The sequence below is a fragment of the Pleurodeles waltl genome, chromosome 12, assembly GCF_031143425.1.
Source record: "Pleurodeles waltl isolate 20211129_DDA chromosome 12, aPleWal1.hap1.20221129, whole genome shotgun sequence".
NCBI classification, from domain to species: domain Eukaryota; kingdom Metazoa; phylum Chordata; class Amphibia; order Caudata; family Salamandridae; genus Pleurodeles; species Pleurodeles waltl.
The window spans coordinates 645129499-645147456 of record NC_090451.1 but is presented as its reverse complement, the minus strand read 5'-3'; the positions used below and the strand labels follow the sequence as shown (position 1 = coordinate 645147456).

General features: G+C 47.3%; 1 protein-coding gene across 1 annotated transcript in view; it reads left to right on the top strand.

Moving 5' to 3' along the window:
• The window catches only part of MRPS21 (mitochondrial ribosomal protein S21), an 83074-nt gene that overhangs the window by 21309 nt on the left and 43807 nt on the right, over positions 1-17958 (top strand). Inside the window, exon 2 of the mRNA XM_069218216.1 lies at positions 14221-14405. Coding sequence (XP_069074317.1) covers positions 14323-14405 — 83 coding nt within the window. The 5' untranslated portion in view covers positions 14221-14322. The remainder of the gene's footprint in view (positions 1-14220; positions 14406-17958) is intronic.

The window sequence follows — 17958 nt, the reverse complement described above, 5'->3', positions numbered from 1 at the left end:
AGACACTTCCACCACCTACAGGTGAATGGAATCCCAGCCACTGCCCTGAGAGACACTTGTGCCAGTCACACTATTGTGCATGACAGGCTGGTGCTCTCAAACCAGTACATCCCAGGTGAGATGACCAGAGTAAGAGTTAGCCCAGACAGGGTCACTAATAGGCCTGTGGCTCTTGTGCCCATAGAAGTGGGTGGAACTTTTAGCTGGAGAAGGGTGGTAGTCAGTACAGACCTCCCCCTTGATTGTCTCCTTGGAAATGACTACCCAGAGGTTAGTCAGAGCCTAAGAGAAGAACTGGTCCAGGGCCAGTCCTCTCCCAAGGATTCTGGAGTGCCTGCCTCTGCAGTAAATGCAAGTAGGCCCCAGAAGAAAAAGAAAAGGAAACAGAGTAGGAAAGGTGGACAACCTTTAGCCAAGGTTCCAGCAAGCCAAGGAGATTCTGCTCCAGTAGAGGAGAACTCCAAAAGTGGCTCTGATAGAGTCCAACCTCACCCACAAGAAGTCCTGGCTAGTCAGGCAACTGTTAAGCCTGAGTGGGTGGCTCCTCAGCTAACAGAAGAAAGAGTGGAAGAAGGGTGTTTACTACAAGATGTGGTAATCCCCCACTCTAATACAGCAGACAGGCACCCTGAACCCAAAGAAGCCTGTAACTTAGCCCCTTCCCTTGTAGGTGAAGAACTAAAGGTGTGGTTCTGGGCACTGACAGCTGTCAGTGGCCTCTGCTGGGTGTTAGCCTTTATGGCTGCGCTATCCTTGGCATGGTGGTCTGACCCCATGCCAAATAACAAGTTAGGCCCCCTGACCCTGTTGGTCATGGTGGGGTTACTCCAGCTCTGGGTAACCTCTTTGGGTAAGCTAGGGGTGACCCTGGCTAAGATAAGATTAGCAGAGGTGGATACCTCTGACCTCAAAATAGAGAGAATGGGTGAAGACATAAAAAGCACAGACAAGAGGCAGTTCAGACTAGGTCCTATCACTGTGGAAGTGGGTCAGTTCCCCAAAGGGAATGACCTGAACAGAAGGATGTAAGGCAGAGTAGGCCCTGCAACTAACCAGCCTATTTCTCCTACTCTTCCTCGCCTGACAGACTAGGAAGACTCTCCCAGCTTGGGCTGAGTCTCCTGGCCTGTGGGCTGGGGGGGGCTTGTGTAAAGAAATGGCTCCCTGTTGCAGTTACCCCCCCACTTTTTGCCTGATACTGATGCTGACTTGACTGAGAAGTGTGCTGGGACCCTGCTAACCAGGCCCCAGCACCAGTGTTCCTTCACCTAAAATGTACCATTGTATCCACAATTGGCACACCCTGGCATTCAGATAAGTCCCTTGTAACTGGTACTTCTAGTACCAAGGGCCCTGATGCCAAGGAAGGTCTCTAAGGGCTGCAGCATGTCTTATGCCACCCTAGAGACCCCTCACTCAGCACAGACACACTGCTTACAAGCCTGTGTGTGCTAGTGAGAACAAAATGAGTAAGTCGACATGGCACTCCCCTCAGGGTGCCATGCCAGCCTCTCACTGCCTATGCAGTATAGGTAAGACACCCCTCTAGCAGGCCTTACAGCCCTAAGGCAGGGTGCACTATACCATAGGTGAGGGTACCAGTGCATGAGCACTGTGCCCCTACAGTGTCTAAACAAAACCTTAGACATTGTAAGTGCAGGGTAGCCATAAGAGTATATGGTCTGGGAGTCTGTTTTACACGAACTCCACAGCACCATAATGGCTACACTGAAAACTGGGAAGTTTGGTATCAAACTTCTCAGCACAATAAATGCACACTGATGCCAGTGTACATTTTATTGTAAAATACACCACAGAGGGCACCTTAGAGGTGCCCCCTGAAACTTAACCGACTATCTGTGTAGGCTGACTAGTTTTAGCAGCCTGCCACAAACCGAGACATGTTGCTGGCCCCATGGGGAGAGTGCCTTTGTCACTCTGAGGCCAGTAACAAAGCCTGCACTGGGTGGAGATGCTAACACCTCTCCCAGGCAGGAATTGTCACACCTGGCGGTGAGCCTCAAAGGCTCACCTCCTTTGTGCCAACCCAGCAGGACACTCCAGCTAGTGGAGTTGCCCGCCCCCTCCGGCCAGGCCCCACTTTTGGCGGCAAGGCCGGAGACAATAATGAGAATAACAAGGAGGAGTCACTGGCCAGTCAGGACAGCCCCTAAGGTGTCCTGAGCTGAGGTGACTCTAACTTTTAGAAATCCTCCATCTTGCAGATGGAGGATTCCCCCAATAGGGTTAGGATTGTGACCCCCTCCCCTTGGGAGGAGGCACAAAGAGGGTGTACCCACCCTCAGGGCTAGTAGCCATTGGCTACTAACCCCCCAGACCTAAACACGCCCTTAAATTTAGTATTTAAGGGCTACCCTGAACCCTAGAAAATTAGATTCCTGCAACTACAAGAAGAAGGACTGCCTAGCTGAAAACCCCTGCAGAGGAAGACCAGAAGACGACAACTGCCTTGGCTCCAGAAACTCACCGGCCTGTCTCCTGCCTTCCAAAGATCCTGCTCCAGCGACGCCTTCCAAAGGGACCAGCGACCTCGACATCCTCTGAGGACTGCCCCTGCTTCGAAAAGACAAGAAACTCCCGAGGACAGCGGACCTGCTCCAAGAAAAGCTGCAACTTTGTTTCCAGCAGCTTTAAAGAACCCTGCAAGCTCCCCGCAAGAAGCGTGAGACTTGCAACACGGCACCCGGCGACCCCGACTCGGCTGGTGGCGATCCAACACCTCAGGAGGGACCCCAGGACTACTCTGATACTGTGAGTACCAAAACCTGTCCCCCCTGAGCCCCCACAGCGCCGCCTGCAGAGGGAATCCCGAGGCTTCCCCTGACCGCGACTCTTTGAACCTAAAGTCCCGACGCCTGGGAGAGACCCTGCACCCGCAGCCCCCAGGACCTGAAGGACCGGACTTTCTCTGGAGAAGTGACCCCCAGGAGTCCCTCTCCCTTGCCCAAGTGGAGGTTTCCCCGAGGAATCCCCCCCTTGCCTGCCTGCAGCGCTGAAGAGATCCCGAGATCTCCCCTAGACTAACACTACAAACCCGACGCTTGTGTCTACACTGCACCCGGCCGCCCCCGCGCCGCTGAGGGTGAAATTCCTGTGTGGGCTTGTGTCCCCCCCCGGTGCCCTACAAAACCCCCCTGGTCTGCCCTCCGAAGACGCGGGTACTTACCTGCAAGCAGACCGGAACCGGGGCACCCCCTTCTCTCCATTCTAGCCTATGTGTTTTGGGCACCACTTTGAACTCTGCACCTGACCGGCCCGGAGCTGCTGGTGTGGTGACTTTGGGGTTGCTCTGAACCCCCAACGGTGGGCTACCTTGGACCAAGAACTGAACCCTGTAAGTGTCCTACTTACCTGGTAAAACTAACAAAAACTTACCTCCCCCAGGAACTGTAAAAATTGCACTAAGTGTCCACTTTTAAAACAGCTATTTGTCAATAACTTGAAAAGTATACATGCAATTTTTATGATTTGAAGTTCCTAAAGTACTTACCTGCAATACCTTTCGAACAAGATATTACATGTTAAATTTGAACCTGTGGTTCTTAAAATAAACTAAGAAAAGATATTTTTCTATATAAAAACCTATTGGCTGGATTTGTCTCTGAGTGTGTGTACCTCATTTATTGTCTTGTGTATGTGCAACAAATGCTTAACACTACTCCTTGGATAAGCCTATTGCTCGACCACACTACCACAAAATAGAGCATTAGTATTATCTATTTTTACCACTATTTTACCTCTAAGGGGAACCCTTGGACTCTGTGCATGCTATTCCTTACTTTGAAATAGCACATACAGAGCCAACTTCCTACAGCGTGTTTTTTGTGGACTGTATGTGTCTCTGTGTGCCTTGTATTTTACTGTGAAACTTACTCGGAATGCATGGGTGTATGTAACGTTCTACGTGCCAGGTTCCTTTGTCTGGTAGTTGTGAGGCTGTCTCTTTAAGCTTGTTCATCTGTGTATCCATGGATGTTGATGAAATGTTCATGTAAGTGTGATCTCTGCTTCCTTGTGAATGCTATATTAGTCTACCCATGAGCCAACCAAACTGGCTTTGTTAATGCTACTTTGAAGGGGTTGCAAACTCCTTTGATTCACTGGTATGCATCCCACTACATGTCACCAAGATTAGGTTCTGACTTTAATTGGAGCTTTCATCTGTTACACTTCATTCATTTCCACGAGAAAGCAGGCATTGAAAACAGTCCTCCTGGTGATCGTTACATAGGCTAAACTAGTAGGTCATCTCCAAGCCTAGTCAAATATCTGTACTTTATTTCTACCAGAAAGAATTAAATTGAAAGATTGGCCCTTAATCATGAGTAATGTAGGTGCTGATTTCTCTTGTTTCACAAAACAATTGTCAGCCTAAATTGTGTTTGACGACTGGAAAGCTCTACCTGGATATTGAGTTTGAGAGTAATTAGTGATTACTGTCTCAAGTTATATCTGAGTTCTAAATCGCTCAAATTTTATCAGCTGTAAATCTACCATGTTCACTTTAATTTATCTACTCGATCTAGCTACTCGAGAATCATGCATACAACGGGAGTAACTTGATTTTACAGCTAGATTAAATTAGATAAAGTAAGTACCCAAGGTCCTAAAAGCACAGTGGTTAATGGTACCACAAAACCAAGTATACTACTTCCTACTCATGGACAGTCATGTGCAAAAGGGAGTAACGTGGCTCTACAATTGGGGTTGAAGCAGAACCCCAGGAGACAATGGGACCCACAGTAAGTACTACTCAGTAACCCACATCATCTTCATCTTTAGAGGAATGACCTTGTAAAAAATAACGCCTCGAAAAGAACAAGTCGGGGGAATTATGTGGGGGTGTTCAGAGCTTGTTGGTAGCCGAACAACTTGCTTTCATGTCTGATTTATCTGATGGTAGCAGTGTTCCTGTGTGCTTGAAATCTAGAGTGAAAGCCATGAGCTGGCTTGGTCTCCTGAGAGTGGGGATTCTGTTCTGTATAGGATGTGTAGCCAGAAGGGCTTCTTTAGAAGAGGGCTGGTGTGGTCTCTCTTATGCCAAAGATGGTTATTTCGTCCTCCAGCCATTGTACATCCTGTAGTAGTGTAGACTCAAATTAATTGAAACCTGATTTAATCAGACTCTTATTTCTCTTAGATGGGGTGATTATTGTGGCGTGCTTTTTTCCTTTTAGATCAGTGGAGGTCAAGTGGTAGTGTTTTCTAAGTAGCAACTTTGCTTGCTTGGTTACTTTGTCTAACTAAGGTTCTAATGGCAGGTTGCCCTCGGTAAGGAAGAAAGGAAGAGGTAATCAAATCAGTCTCAGATCAGAGTGTCTATTCATGTTTGAAGCATGAATAAAATAATGTTATGTCTTTACCTCCCTGATACACACCTCACTGAAAGCTGGCTTGCTTCAGAACCATCAGAATCGTGCAGTAAACTTGCCAAAGGTGTGATGGCAAGCCATCATCCAATCTCTGTTATACCATTCTAAGTAAAAAGAAGGCAAGTGGTGAAAAATTGAAAATTATACTGCTCAAAACTGGCTACTCCATGACCTCTAGTCGGGTCATTGTGTTATGCTGCTTAGTAATCATCCAGTTGGCTTATGGTAATAATAAAAAAAAAAAAAAAAAAAAAACACACATTTTGCCATTAGCACTCCTCTTCAGTGATGTTTGAATCGTCCTGTACTACATATAAACCTACGTGGGGCTACTAGAAAGACACTTATTGAATTTGCCATACACGCCAGATAAGACATATTTTTCAGGTTTTCATTAAAAAAAAAGATTTGTTTGTTTCTAGCTTAAACAGGTCAAGGCTTATTAAAGTTGCTACACTATGATGTGCAATGCTGTGACACATTCTGTTAACCGGCTACATTCAGCAATTGATTGATTATAATTAGCCAAGTGACTCTTTCATCCATAAAGTGTTAACTTCGCCATGTGATGGACTGAGGGAGGGCCTTTTGCTGCAGCATGAAAAAAGCATCTTCAGTTCTTAAAATATATTCAGAAAGGTTGAAAGTAGAGACTTTAATCTCATTTTTGGGTCTTTGTGTTTCTAAACAACATGGACTTCTTTTCATTCATTCCAAACTAAAGTGAATTATATTGCTGACCTTGATTGATCCTGTCATCAGGTCAGCTGTACGGCACTCAAAAGCCTGTTGGATGGCTCAGTGAGTAAAGCGCTCGCTGGTAGAACGCAACTGAATGTAGCCTGTAGGTAAATTGTTCTAATCCAGAAGGCATACATTCAGCTCATCATTCTTTTGTGTAAATTAAAACTATCGATTTGGGTAACAGTAACAAAGGTATGCATAGTTACAAAAAACACCTCACCATCCCTTGTCCTCATATTCAGGGTTCAGCCCCCCGTCCCCTCAAAATACCAAGTTGCCATGGCAGTGCAATAGGATGGCCAGGAGCGGGAGCCCCGCGCCCATCCCAACAATCTGGATATCCTAGCCCCCAAGCTGGTGTGTACATCCACAGGTTGGTTCAGGACTGCAGGGCACCCTACCCCTGGTGTTATCAAGGGGACCCTGCCTTGCGGACCCCTCTGTTGCTTAGGGTGAACTTAATATCTCAACTCCCGCCACAAGGGCGACTAGGGGCCAAGAGGGCCTTTGCCCACCCCCAAACAAGCTGTGTGAGAAAGACCAAATATCTTCAATAAAACAGTCTGTGTGGGATATTCCATAGGTGCTCCGGTCCAGGACACAGCCTCACCAGTTCAGAGTTGAGGCGTCGCACTGACACATTCATTGTCCTAGACCCTATGTCATGTCCCCAGAAGTGGCGGAGTACCATGTGAGACAATGCGATGGCTGCTTCTAAGAAGTTCTTCGAAAGTTACGCAATTACTTGTAAAATTTCCTCCCGTTGTCCTTGCACCCCACATGCACAAAGTCATTACCTCCAAAATGTATAATGATGAGGTCTGGGTACTAGAGTCCCTCGCACCCTTTTGCTATCTTGACGAGCTGCTGTAGCTGAGTGACATGCAGGCCACCGATCTCACACCACTGGAAGGATACGTCACAAAGGGGTGCTGGCTTGGGCTTAAAGAGCATCTGCAACCTGTAGGCCGCCCGCTGGTCAAAGGAGTGACCGAGAACCCATACTACACAAGACGGCATTCTACTGAAACAAAAAATTGTAACTCAGGACAAATGTAACGTTTATAAGACATTCAGGACCACCGGCCTATTTTTTTTCACCTACCCCGATGACATACCTGCGCCTCCCGCTACTGTAGCTGCCCCTATTTGAAGTGAATGTGGTGAATAACCCGCCGGGTCTACTCCAGCTGCCTCTAGTGCTGCAGCCAGAACTACCGAACTGGTAAAGAGACCGGCAATCCCTGTCCACGTGAAGGAACAATGCCAGGGCACCTTTGGCTGGCTGGAGCGCTAAGTAAGACCACAAACGGTCCACAGGGCATAGGGGGGAACCAGGCACAGCTCTAAGTTTGATGGCAGCCCCTTTTCCCCTCTTGATTAGTCTTGGACTTCTGTAACCAATCAAATCATTAACCAGTCAGGACCCAAATGGACGTCTGCCCACTGCAGTCCCCCCATAAAACCCCTGTTAGACGATCCTACCAATTTCCCCACACGAAAGGTGCCATAAAAGACTACCGTAAATGCTGCCGCAAATAGTGTCACCTTGAATGGGGAAGCACAGGCCATAAAGAGGTTAGACAGGAGGAGACTTAAGGTGTGGGCTGTAAGGGAGCATCTGCTGTCCTTCTTATTGCCCTCAAAGTGGGCCCACCCAGCCACTGCTGTCCCAATGATGAAGGAGTTTACATGGACCTCCTTGACATGTAATTTTGCGAAAAAACGAATGGTCGCGAGATGAGCCCTCACACAAGAGACTGGCCTGCCCTGGTCTTTAAGGTTATCCAAAAAAAGGCAAATGGCCGCAGTCAAAAACATGTCTGAGACTTGGAGAGTGCGCAGGAATAATCTATATTGTTTAAATTACTTCTCATAAGACCCCCGTGTGCGTCTTGCTAGTGATGACGCCACTAATTTGGCGAGGGTAAGACGCCAATCCTCCATAGATATGTTGGAAACTCTCATCTTCTCTGCTGCCCAAGGTTGGAACTCCGGAAACTCCTGCATCATGGAGCTAGACAAGGCATCAGCAGCATTATTATGAACGTCAGGAACATGCCTGGCACGAAATGTAATGTTAAGCTTTAAACACAATAGGAGAAAATGTTTCAGCAACCTCAAAACAAACCTACATGATGGTTCCTGCCTGTTGATGGCTTCAACTACTGCCATGTTGTCAGACCAGAAAATTACCTATTTGTCCTTGAACATCCTCAGCCATACCGTCACTGTGACCACAGTGGGGAATAATTCTAAGAAAGTCACATTTTTTTTGTGATGCTGCTGTCGTGCCTATCAGCTGGCTAATCCCCTCTGCACCATTCAGAGCTCAATATAGCTCCAAACCTCGCACTGCCCACAGCATAAGTAAAAAGACCAAGGTAGAACTGGATACGGGGCGAGAAGGCCATATGATTGCACTGTTAAAATGTTGCAGGAAGGAGGACCAGATCCGTAGGTCCTCCTGACCTCAGAAGAAAGCCGGATGTGATGATTCTTTTCTTTAAGGCCAGACATTGCCCTAGCTATGGACAGTGAAAACGGGTGAGCCATGGGGATAATTTTTAGTGAAACAAGCTGACCCACCAGAACCTGAAGTTAATGCAAGGTAACTTTATTCTGCGCTAACACAGTGTCAATTGATTGTCTAAACGCTGTTACCTTATCCGGAGGAAGGTGGCACGTGCCAGCCACTGTGTCTATTTTGATGCCAAGGAATGTCAGGCACATTGAAGGGCCCACAGTTTTCTCTGGTGCTATGGAACCCCCCAATTCCTCAAACATGGCAGTCATTGCTCTTAAAGCCCCCAAACACCTCCCTGGATCAGGGGGGGCCCCAGCACCAAGAAATCGTCAAGGTAATGAATAACTTCCTTATGGCCTGTGCGCATGGCGAAAATCCACTATAATATAGAGCTAAATTGTTCAGAGTATGTGCAAGACACACTACATCCCATCGGCATGCATTTATCATAATAATAGAAGCCCGCAAATTGGAAGCCCAACAGATGATAATCATCAGGGTGGACTTGGGAGTAACAGAAAGGCAGATTCTATGTCAGTCTTCCCCAGTAGGGCCCCCGGCCCAAGTTGCGCAACCTCACAAGAGCCTGGTCTACCATTGCATAACAGACCGAACATAGCTGAGGATCGATCGACTCGTTCACTGAGGAACCCCTAGGGGCTGAAAGTTATGAATCCGCCTAAATTGTCCAGGATCCTTCTTGGGAACCACTCCAAGTGGAGAGCAGACAAAATCCAAGAACTGAGGTGTAAGGAAGGTGCCAGCTACTCTGCCTAACAACCTCTCATTCTCAGTCCTCTTCGCTACTACCTCTTGATGCATGCGGGTTGACAACGAATTAATGCAATGTGGGGTGGGGGCTACACTGAGGGCAGGGATCCTGAAACCAGAAGAGAAACCCATGTACACTAACTTTGTGTTTCTTTGTTGAGATATGAATGTAACCATGAGAGCAACCTTGAAATCAGTATTGGGGTGGGCAAGACCTGTTTATCTTGAGGGCTTACTCCCATTCTTGCCTCTCTTTTGTTTTTTTATTACATTTAAACTCAGGGTGGGATGGGTGCCCACAAAAGGATCAATTATGCTTATACTTGCAGGGAACACTTTTCTATTAAAGGCCCAACAATAGCCCTTCCTATCCCTTGTGTGTTTCTGGCGAAAGGCCTGCGTTACCGGTATCTTGTTATTCACACACTCAAGCCACACATTTACTTCAGTCTGGTCCCAGCTTATATCTGGGTCCTCTAATTTTTCCCACCTGAAGTCCCTATCGTACTCCAGTCATGCAGGTCCCCCATAAACATGATGTGCCTTCAGTATCTTGTTCAAATCGAATATCATGGAAGTTGCCAACTTAGGTTTCTTCTCTAGCATCACAGACATGTTAACATTAAAACCAAATAACCAATTTGTTATATTTTCTTCAACCCTGGTTTTTTTTCTTTTGAAGAGATGTCTTTACCATCCTTTTCCTTCTGATCCACTTCCCTTTTCTTAGCCCTAATTAGTGAAAAAACATCAACAACCTCCCCCTTCCAAGTTTTTTTTCATGTCAGAAGGTACATGTGACGCTAGCTTCTCAGACCGAGATAATAATATATCCTGCCCGGTGCCCACTGAACCAAGGCCACCTGTTTTGCTCGTACTCTGGTCTGCGACCTTACCTGGTTTGGAATCCAACTCTGGAGGCTCTGTCCTGCCCGGTGACCGCATGTCACCTGAGCTCTTGTTACAAAGACCTGCTGCCCCAGAGTAATGCCTCACACCAATGCCATAGATCTGTCGCTTGAGGTCAGCAATGGCATTCCTCATGGTGTCTGAAGGTGCCCAGGGGGCGGTAGGTGGCTTGGACAATAATGCCTGAGCTGTGGCATCATGGGAAACTGATGGCTGGCCCTGGGCTGAATGTGATGGCTGTGCCGGGTGCATAGAAAACACAGACAGGGCGGGGCGGCGCTGGATAAGTCACCACGGAAAGAGATTTAATGTTCTGAAATTGGCCAGCAGTGTCCCGCTGAGGACAAGACCGGTTGTGCCTGCCGAGATGGCACTGAACCCCTGTGTATCTGCTGGAGGTAATCCCTGCTCATCTGGCAGGTACCCAACCAAGGAGGGGTTAACATTGGTTTGCATTGAAAGACCGGCTAGAACACCCCTGCCAGGGGTGAATGATTGAGATATTGGAGTAGGTGCAGCGAAGGTAGGAGCGTCAGACACACCAGGGGAAGTGGGTTGCTGTACCGACTCAGTGACCTCCCACTGCAGGAAGGGCATGGTGCTGCTTCTTAGTCCTACGCCTGACTGGTGGGAAAGCAGCATGGGGAGGCACATGAGATTGTCTTGAAAGGTTGCCTTCAATGCTGGCTTCCTCTCTGTCAGACTCAGTCCCAGAACCCTCAGAACTTCTCTCACCCAATTTGCCAAAACTAATTTCAGCAATTCGGACAATTCAGGGTCCTTGCCTTTCCTCTTGCCTACCCGGCTTTTCCCAGAAGCCACGACCCAGAGAGGTAAATAATATCCTGAGTGAGCCTTAAATCAAAAAAATTTTAAAAAATCCCTACGCAGACAATTGAGTATGCACTACTCAGAGACACCAAAGTAACACAAAGGGGGTCATTACGACCCTGGCGGATTTCCTCCGCCAGGGCCGTGGGACGCGGTGGCACCGCCGACAGGCCGGCGGTGCCCCGCGGTCAGTAAAGGGAAACCGGCGGTCTCCCGCCGGTTTCCCGCTGCCCCCAGGAATCCTCCAAGCCGGCGCAGCTTGCTGCGCCGGCTTGGGGAGTCGCGGGGCCCCTGGGGGCCCCTGCAGTACCCATGCCAATGGCATGGGCACTGCAGGGGCCCCCGTAAGAGGGCCCCTACAAGTATTTCACTGTCTGCTTGGCAGACAGTGAAATACGCGACGGGTGCAAATGCACCCGTCGCACCTTCCCACTCCGCCGGCTCGATTACGAGCCGGCATCCTCGTGGGAAGGTCGTTTTCCCCTGGGCTGGCGGGCGGCCTTTTGGCGGCCGCCCGCCAGCCCAGGGGAAAACTTGAAATACCCGCCGCGGTCTTTTGACCGCGGCGCGGTATTTTGGAGGGCGGAATTCTGGCGGGCGGCCTCCGCCGCCCGCCAGAATCAGAATCAGGCCCAAAATCCCCCTCCCAAATGCCCAGACTTACCTTCAATCCCTGGTCCAGGTTCCTAGGCCCGGGCCGGAGCCAACGTTGCTCAAAGCTGATAAGATTGACCTGAGCAGCCGTACCAAGGTCAGGAAGGCAGAGCAGGGATAGCGCTACCGGTCCAAGTGGAATGTAAGGTAAGGAAAGGCTACGGTTGAGGGGAAAAACCCAGGAGGAATGTCTGTGGGCACAATATAACTATAAAGAAAAGGACTAGCAAGCTAGGATCTCAGTCACACCAGGACCATTAAGGTCATTGACCATTGCAATGTGACAGTGCCTCTGAGATATACCTCCTGGCACGCTCAGGGCACATGGGAATGAAAGTCAGAGAGGTGACTATAAAGTCACCTGGACAGGCTGCTGATGTGAAATCTGTGCTATACGTGCACAGATCTCTCTCACCAAAAATTATATTTGATGAAGGAAAGATTGAAGCATGACCCCAGCAGAAGTCTCGAAATGGGGGCAGCAGGGAATTATGAGTGCAGTCCCAGTCTCGTCTAACTGGCAACTGAGCTGTATCAATACTTTCAGCTGTTGGAAGCCGTGGGGCAGTGCGAGGGGAAAAGCTGGCTTGGGCAGCACTCGCGCCCAAGTCTGGTCAGAGGCGACATGGGTGTCCAAGGCTGGTCAGGGGCGACAAGGGCACCCAAAGGAAAGCCCAAAGGAGAGGCTGCTTGGGCTTCAGGGCGACACGGGCGCCCAGGTCCTCTTCACTCCGAGAGCCGATCCCGCAAACGAAGATGACCTCTGTCCACCAACGACGCATCCACGAGAAAGGGCTGAGGCCTGATCTTGGGGGCACTTAAATACCCCTTTGTGGACACGGCATTGGAGGGTGGAAGTGACACGCCTCCTGGGGCGACTCCCAGCTTCCTTGCGCCCTCTTGTCTCGCGAAGTGAGGGCGCGGAAGTAACACGGCCGGCCAACGCTAGACTGGTGCACAGAGCCCAGGCAATGTAGGCCTTGGGTCCTAAGCGCCGCACCACTCCAATTGGGGTGGCGCTCTGTCATCGTCTTTAGTGAATGAAGAGGAGGGCATGCTGTTAAGAAACACAAAGGTGTCACATGAAAACCTTACGAGGGATCAGTTGAACAAAAATAAAAACTTTTTTTTTTTTAATTAGTGGACAAACTAGGCCATACTGAAGACAGATTTTGTGCTTCACACAAGTGCCAATTACCAACACCAATTAACAACAGATCAAAACGAAGTGATTAGCAGCTCTTAATGTGCAGGTACACGTGGAGGGGGAGGGGCCTATCCTTCGTGTACCTGCACAGGTGACACTGTTCGGTACTTGGCACATGTCCTAAACCGAGGGCCCATGCCACTCCTTCGCTTTTCTCCTGGAGCCAGATGGGCGTGTGCTTGCACAACCTTAAGTCACTGTGTTTGTTCTTCAGACACACCCGCCCCTTGTCCTGGTACATAGTGTTCCCATACACCCTCTCACGCGCTGCCGCCTCACCTGGGCTGGCACCAAGAACAAAGAGTCTTACATGGAAGTGTTATATAATAGCTTTGCTACCTCATCGTATATATGCAGTGGGTATTTTTTTAATTAAAGTATCTTTTTGACTTTATTTTCATAGGCCCTTTTGAAGTACTGTTTATGGAAGAGGACTGGTTCGTGTGTATTTCAGCCTAGACGGTTGCATCTGTTTTCTTTGATTTAGTTTTATTTAAATTCTTAAACTCCATTTCCTTACATTTTACCTCTTTCGCTTGGTGCTTTTTGCCTGTGTCCTCCCAGTTGTAGCTTACACTGCTCAGATAAGGTTGCAAAAGGCGAATGTTCAGATTATTACAGTTAATTACTCCTCGCTGGGTGTGTGCTTAGAGATATGTTAATTATTTTATTTTTTATTGCCCTACTTTCCGAGGCCTTGGGAAAATTTAATACGATAACGTGCAACTGGACAAAATATGGCAACAAGCACAAAACTGTTGAGAACCTCTGTGGGGGTTGAAGGTCTGGAAGGAGGGATTTTCTTTTACTCTTTTGAGGAAGGTAGTGGTCTTTGGCACCCTCAGCGTATACTAGAAATCCTTTAGTCTGAAACTGAAGTTGGGTGTGAGAAAATCAAAACATGAGGATCAGAGTTCGAGGCTGAGGTTCTGAAAGGCCATCGAACACCTTTTCGAAAGTTATATACATGCTCCTTTAAACAGGGAAAGATGCTGAATGCTAGTGTATGATTTTAGTTCCTAAAACATAAGTATCTCTGGGCATTTAGGACGTCCCTAAGAACCACCTCGTCTGTGCGAACATCGATCTCTTCTCACCACTGTTCATACATAGAGCATTAATTGTATGTTGTTTTGTACCTTGCATTTAAGAAGTATTTTGTTTTATTTGAATTATTGTTTCAGGTGATAGCCACTTGATCAGCCCACTCCTCAGAGTGTCAGTGCTTTGTAAGATCACCCCATATTTGAGATATTGAATTTTGGTGAAGTGCTCAGAGGACCACTATGGCCAACCACTTGAAGTTTATCGCCAGGACTGTAATGGTCCAGAACGGGAATGTGGACGCAGCGTACCGAACTTTAAACAGGTAACCTTCCTAACAAACACACTGCATCTCTCTTTCTGCTCAGTAGTTGATTCCTATCCACTAAGTCATTTTTTTCTTAGCAGGTTTTGTTCCTTAGTGGTAGATATTCAAGGAGCACGTCACTACCTCCCTCTGTGTTGGTAAAGAGAGGCATTAATGGTGTGAAAGATCGTAACGTGAGGATATCTTTAGTGTGCAAAGTGCATCTCCCAGTATGATGTGATGGTGAAGATGGAAACTACCATGGTCAAAAGTTTAGGCCCCATTGTGATATCACTTTAATAAAGTCCAGTCCCTCCATAATGTAATTGACTTAGTGGTAACTCGTAACTTGATGCTATTACTTTAAGAGCAGCTCCTAGTGAAGTGTAACTAAATTAAGGCCTACTCCTTCTGTAATGTCACTGCATTAGGGGTAGCTCCCCATAATTAAGCTCTGCTTCCCGCATGCTACCACTGTATTAGGTTTCGCTCCTAGTGCTGTATCCCTGCATCAGTGGCTGCTTCTGGGTTGATGAGCCCAGGGCGATATCCTTCTGTCAGTGGCTGCTTCTGGTCGCAGTGATATCACTACATTAGTGGTTGCGTCTAGTTTGGTGTCACAGCATTACAGACAGCTCCCAGTGTGCTGTTCTTGCTTTGAAGAAAGCTCCCAGTGCGATGCCACTGAATTAAGCTCCACTTCATGTGCATTGTCAATGCATTTGGGGCAGTCCCTTGTGTGATATTACTACATTAAGGGCTGCTTTCAGTGTGCTGTTGCTGTGTTACCAGCAAACCCAGTGTTATTATCCTGCATTAAGGGCAAATTCCTCTTGGGATGAGACTACTATAGAGACAGGGAATTGCATGATGACCTTGCATTAAAGGAAGCCTCCAATGTGGTATCTCTGAATCAAGGCTCATTGACCCACGTGGTTTCAGCTTATTAAAGGCAGCTCCCAGTGCAGCATCACTACATTGAGGTTAGCTCTTGGTGTGAGACACTCGATTGAAGGCCGCCCTCTGTGTGATGTCCCAGTAGAGTAAAGAGAGAAGCCTGGAGAGTAACCAGGTGAAGTTACTTAATGTAGGGAGTTCCCCGGCCTGTTGAATACCAAAGTGTTTGCTAGTTCTAGTGCACTAAGAATAAAACAACTCCAAGAAAATGCATGTGTCCACAAAAAAAATGCACAAACCTTTGTTGGAGACAAAGCAAATAAGTTTTAAAAACATTATGTATAATAAACCCAGAAAGCCCACCTAAAACATGCGTCTAAAAAACCTACCGAACAGGTTAGGCAGGAACTTCTTAATAACTCTCAGTAAATAAGATTCAGAGAAAATTTGGCTGTTGTTCAAAAGTGGAATTGCGGAAGACTCGACTCATGCCAGCGCCTCCGGCAGGGACAATTCTTTGCAGTTGTGGCAGGTGACACTGTGCAGTGGCCTTTCTATGTTCTACCCCCTGTCTCCTCTTGTCACATTTTCTGTCCCACGTCACTTTCTCAATTTGGGGACATTTACTTAGTTCTGCGGAGATCTGCATCAGACACAACTCTTACTCAACTGTAATAATACTGTAGGACTCATTTCACCACTCTGTTTTGCTGCAGCTTTAACTGAACTTACATAAAGCATTCAGTTCACATTTGCACAACAAACAGTGTATACCTGATGTATTTGCAAAATTAAGTCTGGTAGTGATTGGGGATCAGCGGGTTGCATTTTACTTGGGCAGCCTATCAAATGTGTGAATCAAACTTCGTATCTCCTTACAGAGCCCCTAGTACGTTTTGCCATATGGTTCTGTGAAAGAGGTCCCTTTAGGGAGATAAATATTGATGTGTATAAGTGGACAATAAACCCACTGTATAAAAATGGTAGTGCTTCTGAGGTGTATCAGAAGCCCCTAATACTTTTTGTGGGTACAGAGAGGAGAGGGTGGTGGGACCTTGAAGGTTCTCTGGCATTCAGAATCCCTCTGAGCTGGAACCATGACCTGTTTTTCTCTAATTGTAAGATACATCTCTGCAACATTCATTGGTTGTACGGGCAGAAGATAGCTGTGTTTGCATGTTGACTTTATGAAGCCGGTACCCTCGTGTGAAATGAGGGATTGAAAAAAGGGACATCTTGAAGGTAGATGATAAGTTATCAAGAGGGCGCTTCAGTGCTGTCTTTTGGATATTAGGCTTGACCAAGTTCATTAAATCCAAGATAGAGATGCCAATTGCCAATAACTGCCTTTTCTGATGGATACCTCTACCACAGGTTCCTCACCTTGAGAGTATTCCACTGGTGTTGGTTTGAATCTGAAAGCTTTGAAGCAGTACTCCAACATGCTCGTGGTCTGCATCATATGGGTCAGCGCAAAGGTTCCTCCACTTTAGATGGCCACTGATGCCAGTTCCTTTTTTTTTGTGCCTTAAAACACTGATCCAGAGCTTCTTTTTGGTTTCAAGGTTACAAAGTTTGGCAAAATTTACCATTGTGCAGGGGGAAACTTTCATCCTGTAAGATGACAGGGTTCAAATCGTGTAAGGACTGTCACAAACCGATGTCTGTGGCAGACCCTCTCAAAGTCTGCTTTTGGTGCCTGTGGTCTAAACACTACCCAAAGTCCTGTTATAATTGCACTTAGATGAACCGAAGGCCAATATGGAACCTCAAAGCCAGTCTTTGTCACCAAACACAAAACAGAACGCGACTAGTCAGACTTGAAAAGAAGGTCCCTGTCCCGCTCACAAAGTTGTTACAGCAGTAGATCACTGTCACAGTTGATGTCTTTGGGTAAGCCCAAGATAACAAGTTGAAATGGGACTCGGTCCCTTCTGGCTACTCTTGAACTCCAGAGATGGTGCGAAGACATCAACGTGCCTCTTGGTCTCTATTACAACTAATTTGGAGACTTGTTCCGGCACAACCCGAAATTCTTTTTCTATTGGCTACATCACATCACAGCAAGTAGAGGCCTTCAGAGAATTCGTGCTATGCATTTTTATCACTTTGTCTCCCTTTAGCACGCCTTTGGGCCCCGATATTCCACAGGGCCTCCATTCAGAATTCCATTGTGCAATTTGTGTCACTTGAGCCTGCATCAGCTTCAGCTCGAGCTCCAGAGATGACTTCGGTTCTGGTGCCTTGACCAGTGCTAGTTCCCTTTTCATCAGTGGCAGAGGAAGATTTACAACCCACTGTTTTATCTGACTCTGTGCAGAATCAACTAAACCCTTGACCGAAGCTGTGCCTGGCTGCGACCACATGCAGCCAGTGAGAAATCCCTGTGATTCTGACTCGGACAATGACAATTATGATGAAGGGGATGTTTATATCTTAGAATAAGATGAGGATAGCTGGTATGATGTGCTTCAGAATGACAGTGGTCTGGATACTTCTCCAAATACAGACCTTGTGTTTCTTCTGGCCATGCTATGTATGAAAGCATCTTCTAAGGAGTCGTTATGCAAAGGGCTGCAGGTGTCTCAGACCTACAACTCCTCTCTGTGGATGTTGAGAGTAATGTTTTAACTGAGGTATGTCAGCTATGTAAGGTTCCTACAAAACATCTACT